The sequence below is a fragment of the Cervus elaphus genome, chromosome 5, assembly GCF_910594005.1.
Source record: "Cervus elaphus chromosome 5, mCerEla1.1, whole genome shotgun sequence".
NCBI lineage: Eukaryota > Metazoa > Chordata > Mammalia > Artiodactyla > Cervidae > Cervus > Cervus elaphus.
Genome location: NC_057819.1, coordinates 41,263,824 through 41,275,897, shown reverse-complemented (window position 1 = coordinate 41,275,897; position 12,074 = coordinate 41,263,824). Strand labels below are relative to the sequence as shown.

The window sequence follows — 12,074 nt, the reverse complement described above, 5'->3', positions numbered from 1 at the left end:
TGGAGAGAGCAGCCTGGTGGTCTACAGTCCCTGGGGTCTCAAAGAGTCCGACACGACTGAGCGACTAATGCTTAGGAATATAAAATGTTTAGGCACGTATGATCTAGTAAATTTTCCAATCTTTCAGTATGGACAATGAATAAAATATTTTAATGTATAAAAACAAAAATTCCTTTAGTAGTCTCCAAATGCTTCTAATAAGTGTAACTCCAAAATTAAATTTGTTCATAACTTAAAACCATTAACAGAAATATGCTGCGTGTGTGTATGCTCAGTTATGTCTGACTCTCTGTGACCCCACTGATTGTAGCCTTCTGGACATCTCTGTCCATCCCAGACAAGAATACTGGAATGGGTTGCTATTTCCTACTCCAGGGGATGTTCTCAGCCCAGGGGTTGAACCCACGTTTCCTGCACTGGCAGGCAGATTCTTTACCACTGTCCCACCTGGAAAGCCCCTACAGAAATCACACACACATTTATACAACTGATTTAATTTTTATTTAAAAAGCTGATTAGGTACTTTAAATTAGACATACCGTTTAATTATTAAATTAGATACAGTATTTTGAAAACTGATTATCTTACTCAAAATTCATGAAAGACAAATAACAATGCACAATAATTTTGTCATTTTTATTATGACTGCCTAGAACAAAGGTTTGCAAATTACCACTTGCCACCTATTTTTGTAAATAAAATTTAATTAGAACATAGCTATGCTCAGTAATTTGTACTATAATGACCACACACTAAGTGAAGTGAAAGTCGCTCAGTTGTCTGACTCTTTGTGACTCATGGACTACAGAGTCCATGGAATTCTCCAGGCCAGGATACTGGAGTGGGTATCCTTTCCCTTCTCCAGGGGATCCTCCCAACCCAGGGACTGAACCCAGGTCTCCCACATTGCAAACATATTCTTTACCAGCTGAGCCACAAGGGAAGCCCAAGAACTGGAGTGGGTAGCCTATCCCTTTCTCCAGCAGATCTTCCCAGCTCAGGAATCAAACCAGGGTCTTTTGCACTGCAGGCAGATTCTTTACCAACTGAGCTATCAGGGAAACCCAACCACATACTAACCACATACTAAAAGGCATGTTAAACATCTTAAACTCATAATGTATATTATGTAATTTGTATCTATCATTCCTGCCTTCTAGAATTTTTTCAGAATTTTGCAGCTACAAATTCAAGGCAATGACTAGAGATTCATTTTGTTTTGTGGATAATATTCATATGAAAAGATTTTATAGTACTAGCTTTGGCCATGCTAAAGTGTGGGATGTCTGCCCATCCACTCATCTAGGCACAATTTCATTAAAAAAAAAATTCACTGAATTTTTGTTTGTCAACAGCAAAATACTTTGCAACATACACTAATAGACATGTCAGATAAATGGAATACTGTACATACATTAAGAAGAATGAGGTAGTGATATGAGCAAATTTGAGATGTTCACATTATATTTTGAAAAAGCCAACTGCAGAATGTATATAAATGTAATTCTACTTTTGCTAAAATAATCCCAGTTTTATACATATACTCACTATGTATAGAAACACACACATTAAAGTTTAGGAGGTAGTTGGGAAGAGACAGAGGAGATATACTTTATGTAATTCTTCAGTATTTAAAATACTTTAAATTAAAATTAATGTAGTCTCATAGTAAAACATACAAACAAAACCATTTCATATGATACAAAGAATAAATAATTTTAAAAATGTAAAATTTTTCTCCTAACCTGAACTGCTATTACCATTTAAAAAATCCTCCTCCCCAGCAAGTCACTGTTAATGTCTGGAGTTTCTCATTTTCCGTGTAGAAAAATTTTTCCATTTTCAGTATCTCAAGGTAAGTGATTTCTACTTTTGTGCATTGAACAGGACATCTCACATATCTGAGATGTGGTATATAAATAATATTTTCCCATATTTTCAGATTATACATACATTGATAAGGACAGAAAACCAGAGAACTGGTTAGTCTGCTAAGTTGGATCCTGCAGAATTTTAATAGTAAAACAAATATATACATCTAACAAAAATGTCTTGAAATAAGTTCGATTAAAAGATCCATTTTCTTTATTGTAAATTAAGTTCATAAAAATTCAAAACATTACAGACTATATGTATTAAGAGCACACTTCCATAATCTACTTCCAAGAAATATCCACTATTAATAGTTTAATGTCTTTCTACACTGCTTTTCTCCATAGCTTTGCACTAACATATTTTGTATACCTACTTTTGTATCAATTGCTAAATTGAAAAAAGATTTTTACATGTTCTCAAAATAACTTAAAAGCATACTAATATAACATTTTAAAACAAGGTAATATTTCTTAGAAACTAGCCAGTAACAGATGACTTTACTGATTAAAGATGCTTCTCTATACAGTAACTGCCCAGACAGATAATTTGTCCCAATATGCCCATTACCCAATATGTAGATACCATCTGTATGCCAACGGATAATGTAAGGACACTGGGGTTCTGGGGTCAAAGAAACCCGAAACTAAATCCATTTCACTGCTATTTCTTGGCCAAGATATTTAACTTTGCTTAAGGCTTCTTATGAAAACAGATAGGTAGTATTATCAAACTCATAAAATTGCTGTGATACATATGCCAGTGCAAACAATGCCAAGCCCATAGAAATCATCACTAAATATCAATTTAAAATGCAGGAAGCATGTTTTAGCTGTGAAAGTTGGACCATAAAGAAAGCTGAGCACCGAAGAATTGATGCTTTTGAACTGTGGTGTTGGAGAAGACTGTTGAGAGTCCTTTGGACAGCAAGGAGATCCAATCAGTCCATCCTAAAAGAAATCAGTCCTGAATATTCACTGGAAGGACTGATGCTGAAGCTCTTTGGCCACGTGATGCTGGGAAAGATTGAAGGCAGGAGGAGAAGGGGACAACAGAGGATGAGATGGTTGGATGTCATCACTGACTCACTGGACATGAGTTTGAGGCAAGCTCCAAGAGTTGGACAGGGAAGCCTGGTGTGCTGCAGTCCATGGCATCGCAAAGAGTCAAGACACGACTGAGTGACTAAACTGATGTTTTATCTGACCACATGCTTTAATCTGATATTGAATGAGGATTTCTGGCTCCAGTTTTCTTTCCCCATGTGTGAAACTAACCACTTTGATATAATTGAGCCTGAGACGGAAACTCCAATCACTACATCTATACTTAACTGAACAATATAAACATATACAAGGCCTTAAAAATGTGCACACTCAGTAATTCTGATTCTAGAAACTTACTTGGAGGAATTAAGGGTCAAAAATTTAGTTACAAAGATAGTTATTGCAGCACTGCTTATAAAAAGAAAATACAAACAACCTGAATGCCAATAAGGGATGATTTAAGGAAATTCAGTGTTTCATTATACAAACACTGAAATTAATTGGGTGCTATGTGCTAAGCCACTTCAGCCATGTCTGACTCTTTGCAACTCCATGGACTGTAGCCCACTATAGGCCAAAACTTAAGCAATTATCTTTTTCATTAAATTGTCCCTGGTTTATACATAGGATTCTCCCATGCATACATAATTATGTATATTAAAGAATGAAATGTGAAAAAGTATGAGTGCTGAAACCAACTAAACCAAACATTTTCTACTTTTTTCCCCACACGATCTTTTTAAAATGTATTTGCATCTTAGCAATGCCTTTGTCATATTACGTTGATGTTAGCAAATGGGACATACAAAGAATTTTTTTTTAATTTATTATGTTTTAATTTCCCATCCATTCAAAAAAGTTTCCAGTTTTATGATTTAGAATTTTTTTTTTGAAAAGCTAGTTTATGTGTATTATTAAATACTGTGTTGTATTAGAAAAGTTTCAGGTCCTCCAACAGTTCGCTTTTTGCAAGATAGGCATTTAATGAATAAACATCTAGGAATCAGGAAGGGCTATGTTTTCACTCAATAATGTAAGCCCCACAAAGTAAATACACACTGTAAGGGCACCAGACCACAATGAAGCACTAGTTCAGTAACAATAAACTGAAATACATGACAGCATACAACTCTAGAAAGAAGGGCAGAGTTGCTGACACAAGCTAGGAATACAGTCCTTCCACTTTTAGAACGTTCTACTTTGGTTTAGCCTCATTAAGTCTAGATGTTAGAAGTGACTCTCTTACATACAAATCAGAAAGATAACCTCAGCCACACAGAATTTGCCAATGTGCTTTAGAATATTAACAGAGACTTTTAGAAGACTTAAATGAGCAGCCTAATTTCTAAAGAACTCTCTTTGAAAGTGTAGCCAAGCTCTTTAAAGAATCATGGAACCACCAATAAGATTTTTGAGCCTGGAAATGCAGTATCTGTTTTACAATTATGGTTTCTGATCTTTTAGGATAAGGCTTTAAAGGTAAGGGGAACATCCATCCGACCTCTCATTTTTTCTCTATAGGCTAAGTTCCTGAAGTCAAAGACTGCCCCCATTAACCTTTACTCTGATGAAAGAGGAGAGTGGAATTTCCTAGTCCTTTTCTGGCAGAAGCCCATATCTGCTGTGACTTAAACGCTGTAGAGATGAAGTCATCAATAGTTCACAATTTACGCTTCACTGTCTCATTGTGCATAAAGCCAGAGAAAGATGTAAAAAGAAGCAAGAGTTCTAACAGTACTAATGAACACTAACTGACCTATGCTCACATTTGAAACTGTAAGTATACAGGAATTTCAGCAAAAGAAATATAATGCAGATATCTAGAAAAAGGTGGTATAAACCTTCTAGAATATTCTTTAAAAGAAACCAAAGCACAAACTGCTCCAAGTAAACTATCGTCAAAACCTCCTTGACATAATTTATTCATAAAAGATTAGCAATATAATTAAAGGCTTAGCTTAACACTGATCTTGGACAAGATTAGTCTTATGTTTAAAATACTATATTCTGGACCATTCAGAAGGGTCAAATCAACATGTTTGGTTGCTTAATCTTAGAAAATAAGACATCGGCAGTTAGTTACCTCATAAAATTACCGGTAACAGGAATCTACAATGAGAAGCTAGTTTTTCACATCCCTGTCTTACTTAATTATATTATTTGCTAACTTCCCAGACCACAGAAACAATGAAACATGTGGATACATGTTTCCATGACATAATGCCACTCCTAATTCTTTCATCAAGTGTTCATAATAGAATCACTTCACAATCATGTTTATACAGGACAGATGCCTCTGACTCTCCAACAATTCATTCTGTAGAAATACGCTTTCGATAGGTTCTAACTCCACTACTTTCCTTTAATGGATGAACATTACCGACACGTGGCCAACGACTCCCATCCCTGATTCTCTCCCTATTAATGCACCACTAACCTACGCCCCAGGAAACCCGTCTGATTACCCCCAATTCTCAAGGACACTGAGGTAAAATCCCTTCTTTTAAAAAACAAAAGAAGGCTTTCTAGGCCAGATGAACCTGCAACTCATATTCTGACATTTGCATTCTAAGCTTTCATTTCTTACTTTTCTGAGAGAAAGCTGTCGCGTTCACAGATGGGCAAAGGAGGAAGGGGAGAAACAATAAAGAATTTTTTTACTGAGCGAGCGCGGATGCCCGCCCTCGGCCAATAACCCCAAACAAGCCAGGCGAGGGGGGAACTAAAGATCTTTCTCTAATGTTCGGGACGTCGTGGTGGTCCCGCAACAACCCTTTTCCTAAAAACTAAACCGGGGCCGCCAGGGGACCGAGGCGTGGTGGTGGGCGCGCGCGGGGGATGGTGAGGGGGCGGGGGTAGGGTGTGCGTGGGTACACAGATGCTCCAACTATCCTAGATAAGTCCCTTGTCCTTGAAGGAAAAGCAGCTTTGTGGAGCGAGGAAGTCCGACTCCCACCTGGGCCCGCCACCCCGCGGACTGCAACTGATGGGCTGCACCTGTCATCTCAGAGTGCGGCGCATCAGAAGAAACCAGCAGGCGGGACAAACGTGAGGGTCGGGAGGAAACGTTTCCCAGGATTACCACCAGACCGGACACTTACGGCGTACACCTGTCGCTGTACTCATTGGCGATGGTTTCGATGCCGCCGCTCCTCGCTACTGCTACGTAGCAGTTGAGAAAGCCGAGGTCAATGCCGACCACAGACATCCCGGCGCCTAATGGTAGGGGTGATGGTGCAGAAGCCCTCGGTGCGGGGACCGCGTCCTCTTCTGGGCTGTTGCTCCTGGAACTACGACTCCTACGAGAAGCAAAGGAGAGATGACTCCAAGTCGCTGCGCATTAAATCTAGGGCAGCGCGTCGGGCAACCTTGCAGGAGGGGGAAGCTGCCCGCGCCGCAGCCTCCGCCGCCCAGGTCTCTCTCCACTGCGGTTCGGCAGCCTCCAACCGGCAGTTACTGGGGTCTGCGCCTGCGTGCTCCGCCGCTGGGGGGGCGCGCGAGCTGCCCCTTCGTGCCCAAGGCTGCTCCTGGCCCCGACTTCGGCCGCTTCCGTCAGCGCTCGGGCAACGGCTGCCCGAGGAGCTGCGGGTTCGAGAAAGATCTGGAAAATGGAGGCGGCTGAGCCAGCAGGAGTGGGCGGGAGGAAAGGGGGGAGCAGGGAGGATCAGGCAGGAGAGGAGGAGGGGAAGCAGAGCCGGTTGGCTCGCCACCGCGCGGCTGCGGGGCGCACTGCGGTTGGACGAGGTGCGAGCCCCTGCCCGGCCGGCGGTTTGCCCACGTGTTTGGAAGAACCCCTTTGGGTTGTTTTGGCAACTGGGGACCGGCCTGCTGCAGCTGCAGGGCACTGCCCGGGCCTGCCCGGCGTCGGGCGCGCAGCCTGGCGGTTGCTGGCCCGGCGCCGCCGCCTCGGTCTTTCCCTCCGAGGGGCCCGCCCGCAACTCCAGCACCCACCCGACGGCCTCGCCGCCCCGAGGGGCCCATGTGCTGCCAGCCAGCGCGCTTGCGGTCCCGCCGCGCGGCCCCGCTGCCCGCCCACCGCCCGCCCGCCGCGCCCAGCTCTGTGAGGTCGCGCCCATTGTGCGGCCACCGGTGGCCTCGCCTCGCCTCTTCCCCGGGGGTGCGCCGATCCCGAGGGAAAGGGGTCCTTTTCTCCCCACGAACAACAGTATCTTGTGTGAAAGCCGACTGAACAATTTCCCCTAGCCTAACAAGGGCTTGAAATACCAAAAGACAAACATGTCAAGAAACAACACACATGCAACTCTCTCTTGGTATAACTTCCCTCACTTTATCCTAAAAGGAGTAGCCTCCTCCACTAACCCTTACTTACCTCTGAAAACCAGTTTTACAGGACAGTAACATTAAGTCTGTGTGTCCTGTGACACCAGGCAAGCTTGTGCATAGCCGCCACCCTTTGGTCCCCAGAGAAGCCTCCAGTGGTTCAACTGGCTTTCTTCCTTTGATCAGGATAAGTGGTGGTGTCTGAAATTTAACCAAGTTATAGTTACACTTACAAAGTTTGGCTGCCCTGTTCCTTTTCATTCAATCCTTCCTGAGTTTCTTCTTCCTTCTTGTTCAGTTCTTTGTGGGTCTCCTGTTCCTTGTCATTTGGTTCCTTGTGGTCCTGTTGGTCGTCGTTCAGTTCTTCATCGGTTTCCCGTTCCTCGTCATTCGGTTCTTCGTAGTTCTGTTCCCTGTCATTCAGTTCTTCCGGGATTTCCTTTTCTTTCTTGCCCAATTCCTTGTGTGATTCCTGTTGCTTCTTCCTTGATTCTTCATGTGTTTCCTGTTTCCCGTTTGTTGGTATCATGAGAAAGACTTTTTTACGAGGTTTTTTCATAGGCTCACTGTCCTTATTTGTCCACTTCTTAAAAGAACTGAGACTTTTTACCACAATCAGGGCTGCAATAGCCGCAGCAGCAAGGGTGGCTATCGCTCCTGCTGCGCTTGCTATGAGGAACATGAAATCCATTTTCAAGGGCGGTACTGAGGAAACTGTGATGTACTGTAATGTTCAGTAATGTTTTGGCTCCGGTCTGTCTTCATTAAAGAATTACATCTCTCTTCCATCTCACAAGGACACAGGAAACATGCTAACTCCCGACGCCGCCGCCATCCTCGGTCCTCTCCGCGGCAGGTGTCGCGGCCGCGTCTCCCAGCAGGCAGTGCGTGAGCAGGGCAGGGATTGGGTGCTGCTGCTCGCAACAGAACCTGGGCCCCAGAGCTGGGGGGCGGCCCCCGGCTTGTACCCATTCTCAGTTTCCCTTGGAGCCACCGTTCCGTTAGGCCTGCCACCATCTATTTATTCTAGAATATCCTGAAACTCTCCTAGGACCATCTAGTTCCCCATTGCTCTCTGTACAACTTGAGAGTTTGAGAATAATTTTCCTATTAAAAAACACTTAAAAGATCAGAGTAAAAAAGAAACAACTGGGGTCAGGAGCAAGAGATTATTATTATTACATTCTTTGCAATTTCTGGGAGGAAATGAGAGCACCTCCTGTCTGAAAGTATGACAGGTTTGGTGGGTCACAAGGATTGGGTTGTGGTCCCAGCTTGGTCTAACTTACTAGCGGTAGGACCTCTGGCAGGTTACTTAACTACCAAGCCCTAGGTTTAAAACCTGTTAAAGAAGATACATGTAACTATGAGACTGTTGTTACTATTGTATAATGTGAGCATAGGACAGTGCCTGGCACCAAAAAGGCCAATATATGGTAGATATGCCCAGCTGCTGCTGCAATGTAGGAATTTTGTGGTTATGTATATTTGATCAGTGTATCCAGCAATCCTTCTGTATTCTTATAAATTCTAATATTCCTAGAGATTCCTGGGTTTTCTGTATATAGAACCATATGGCCTGGGAAATAACTGTTTTTTCATTTTTAATCTTCCTGTTTTTTCTTACGTTGCCTATGGTCATCAGTAGTACAATGAAGAATACAAGCTGTAATGGTGAGCATCCTTGTTTTGTGCTTAACATTAAATACATTCACGCTGACATTAGAGAACCTGAATTTATCCTCTTTTCCTTGCTAAGAGGTTTCTCCTAAGTGGATACTAAAATTTAACAAATGCCATGCATCATCTATATTTTGAAATGATTTTTCTCATCAGTTAATGTGGCAAATAATATGAACAGATTTTCTAATTCATATTTCTGAATAGATTTCTAATTGCTGCACTCCTAGGATAAACCTGTTAGGCCATCCATGATGGTTCTGTTTTAGATACATTTGATTTAGCTTGTGATTATTTTATTTAGAATGTTTATATCTGAGAGGTTTAATTTTCCTTTATTTTTCTTGCTAATATCAAGATTATACTATCTTAGTTAAAGAAGTTGAGAATGTTTCCTCTTTTTCTTTTCTCTGGTAAAGTTTTGCAAAGACAAGCCTGAAAACCATTTTGACCTGGAGTTTACAAGCAGATTTATGACCATGGGTTAAGTTTCTTTAGGGTATATAGTCTATGTTTTCTATTTCTTGTATCAATATTTATATTTTTACTGAAAAGTGGCCATTTCATCTAGGTTTTCATGTTTGTTGGCATAAATTTAAATGAATAATCACAGCTTCCACAGCTATATGTCCAACTTTCTCAATATTGTTTATTTAAATCCCTTTTCTTGGTTCCTTATCAGCTTTACTGATAATACTGATACTAGAGAAATGTGTCTGTGGGTTTGTAATTAGTGCACTCCAGAATTAAGCAGACGTACCTACCTAGTTATAATAATACACCTAGTTTTGTATACATTGGGGTCTGCCCCTGAAACATTTTAAGGAGGGAGAGACCAAAATGTGTGTGGGCTCCCAAGAAAGCTTATTATCCCCAAATTTACCAAGTTATGTTACCTCTCCCACCAAAAAGTCTTTTACAGCCAGGGTTTGTCTAAGTTTACCAATATGTTTACCAATTTGTTTACTTGACTGCTTTGGCATCCCTCTTTCCATCTGGGTTCAGTTTTCTTTCAGTAATTGTTTCAGTAAAGGTTTCTGAATGGTGAACATTTTTGTCTAAAAATCTTTTAATGTAAAAAAAAATTCTTTTATTGGAGGATAATTGCTTTACAATGTTGTGGTACCGCTGATTTACCTTAACTTTTGAATAACAACTTGGTTGTCAATAGAATTTTTGATTGACAGTAAGTCCCTTCTCTTTTGGCATCCATTATTATTGATGAGTCTAAATATTGTTCCTTTCCAAGATATGAGTTTTATCTCATTATTTCATTTTTTAGTTTCAATAGGATGCATCTAATATGGATTTTATTAGATAAAGTCTACTCAGAATTTTTTTATTAACCTGAGGATGGATGAACTTTTTAGGTTCTGGAGAAGTCTCAGTCATTGTCCTTTGATTACTGCCTCTCACCCCTTTTCAGTGTCTTTTGGATCTCCTATTAGAATGTGAAGGGACTCTTTCACTTCTATGACTCAGCTCTTTTCATCATGTTTTTAATTTCAAACACTCTACCATTTCTAGATGTTCTTTCAAACATGACTCTTAGCTTTTTGTCATGTTTTTCATTTCACTCTACCATTTCTAGATGTTCTTTCAGACTTGCCTATTCTTTTTTTAACTGCACTATTTGTATTGCTTCCTTTAAAAATGTTATTAGTCCGTTTAAACATTCTAACTCTAGAGCCTTTGAGAGTATTTTATCACATTTTTAGTTCTCGGGGTGCTAATTCTGACTGTATAATACCTACCAGCTCTTCCACACAGTGCTTGTTTCCGCATATGATTCATGTTTTCACTATAAATTCACCTTCAGTAAGGTGGTTTTTTCTGTGGGATATTTTGTGTGCCCTGGGTCACAGAAGTGTCCCAGAGAGGTTTTGTTATTTGTTTCTGTCAGAGCCCGGAGGAAGTCTCACTGGCCCTAGAACAGTTTTAATTATTCAGGTTGGAGTTCCTGTATCACAGATAGTGTTTATGTATATTCTGAACTTTTTGTTGTGGCTCAAGCCTGGGGGTTTTAATTTCTCACAGATGACTTTCCTTTTTCCAACTTATTGCTTTGAGGTAGTTGGCAATCCTCATTACGTACTATGGTCTGGTTTCTTATCTTAGTTTCTCCTTTTAAATAAAACTCCTTCCAACCTTTCAGCTTTATTGTAGAGTCATGTGGCTGGTAGGCACAGCATGTTGTTTCAGTCCCCTAGGTAACATTTCATTTTCTTTTGTCCTGACTATATATACATGTTCCAGCCTTCAAGAATACACTTTTGGTCTGGTGATTTAGTAATTAAAATCCTGTTTGCTCTCTATGGATGCCATTCAGGATTTTAAAGACTTCTTGCTTCTAAGCATGTCCCTGAATAAGCTGAAAACTTTTCTTAGTTTATGTTTGTATGGGACACTGTTACTAATATTTTATTATTTTAACTGCTTTGGTCCACCTTAAATCCTCCTTTTTTTGTAGTAACAGAGTTACTGATAGTATAGAAGGAAAGAAAAACATCTATCTTGTTATTTAACTTTTTGTGTTATGTTGACCTCTACAAGAAATCATGTTAAGCGTTTTCAAAAGAGTTAACTTTTTTTCTCAAGTGATAGCACCCAATATACTACAAAGTATACTTTGGATTATTTTCCTTGAAATATACTTTGCCCTGTGCACCAGCAGGTTCACTCACCCTGTTTTGGTTTTACCCACTCATTGCCGCATAAAATCTTTCTAAAGTTTATCCCCACTAGCTTAACATTCCTTTACCCACTAAAACTTTAAAATCTTGGGGATTTCAAATGTACTATCTTCTACAACATTTCTGAAAAACCAGACTCCTGTACAAAACCCTGAAAACTCTGCTTTCTGTCTTTAAGCCAGTTCCCAATTCTGATAAAAATTTGGTTCAGTTCAGTTCAGTCACTCAGTCGTGTCCGACTCTTTGCAACCCCATGAATCGCAGCACGCCAGGCCTCCCTGTCCATCACAAACTCCCGGAGTTTACTCAAACTCATGTCCATCGAGTCGGTGATGCCATCCAGCCATCTCATCCTCTGTCACCCCTTCTCCTCCTGCCCCCAATCCCTCCCAGCATCAGGGTCTTTTCCAATGAGTCAACTCTTCACATGAGGTAGCCAAAGTACTGGAGTTTCAGCTTCAGCATCAGTCCTTCCAATGAACACCCAGGACTGATCTTCAGG

At 40.9% G+C, this 12,074-nt stretch overlaps 1 protein-coding gene across 2 annotated transcripts in view; it reads right to left on the bottom strand.

The window, feature by feature from the left end:
• The window catches only part of HSPA4L (heat shock protein family A (Hsp70) member 4 like), a 56,771-nt gene extending 49,009 nt beyond the window's left edge, over window positions 1-7,762 (bottom strand). The window contains exons 1-2 of one of the 2 annotated variants that reach the window (XM_043902384.1): window positions 7,433-7,762; window positions 6,020-6,217 (exon numbers count right to left, since the gene is read on the bottom strand). In XM_043902384.1, coding sequence (XP_043758319.1) covers window positions 6,020-6,217; window positions 7,433-7,758 — 524 coding nt within the window. In that variant the 5' untranslated portion in view covers window positions 7,759-7,762. Of the gene's footprint in view, window positions 1-6,019; window positions 6,218-6,869; window positions 6,891-7,432 lie in introns of those variants that run through there. The other variant, XM_043902385.1, reaches the window with a different exon arrangement.
• Window positions 7,763-12,074: the final 4,312 nt, after the last annotated feature.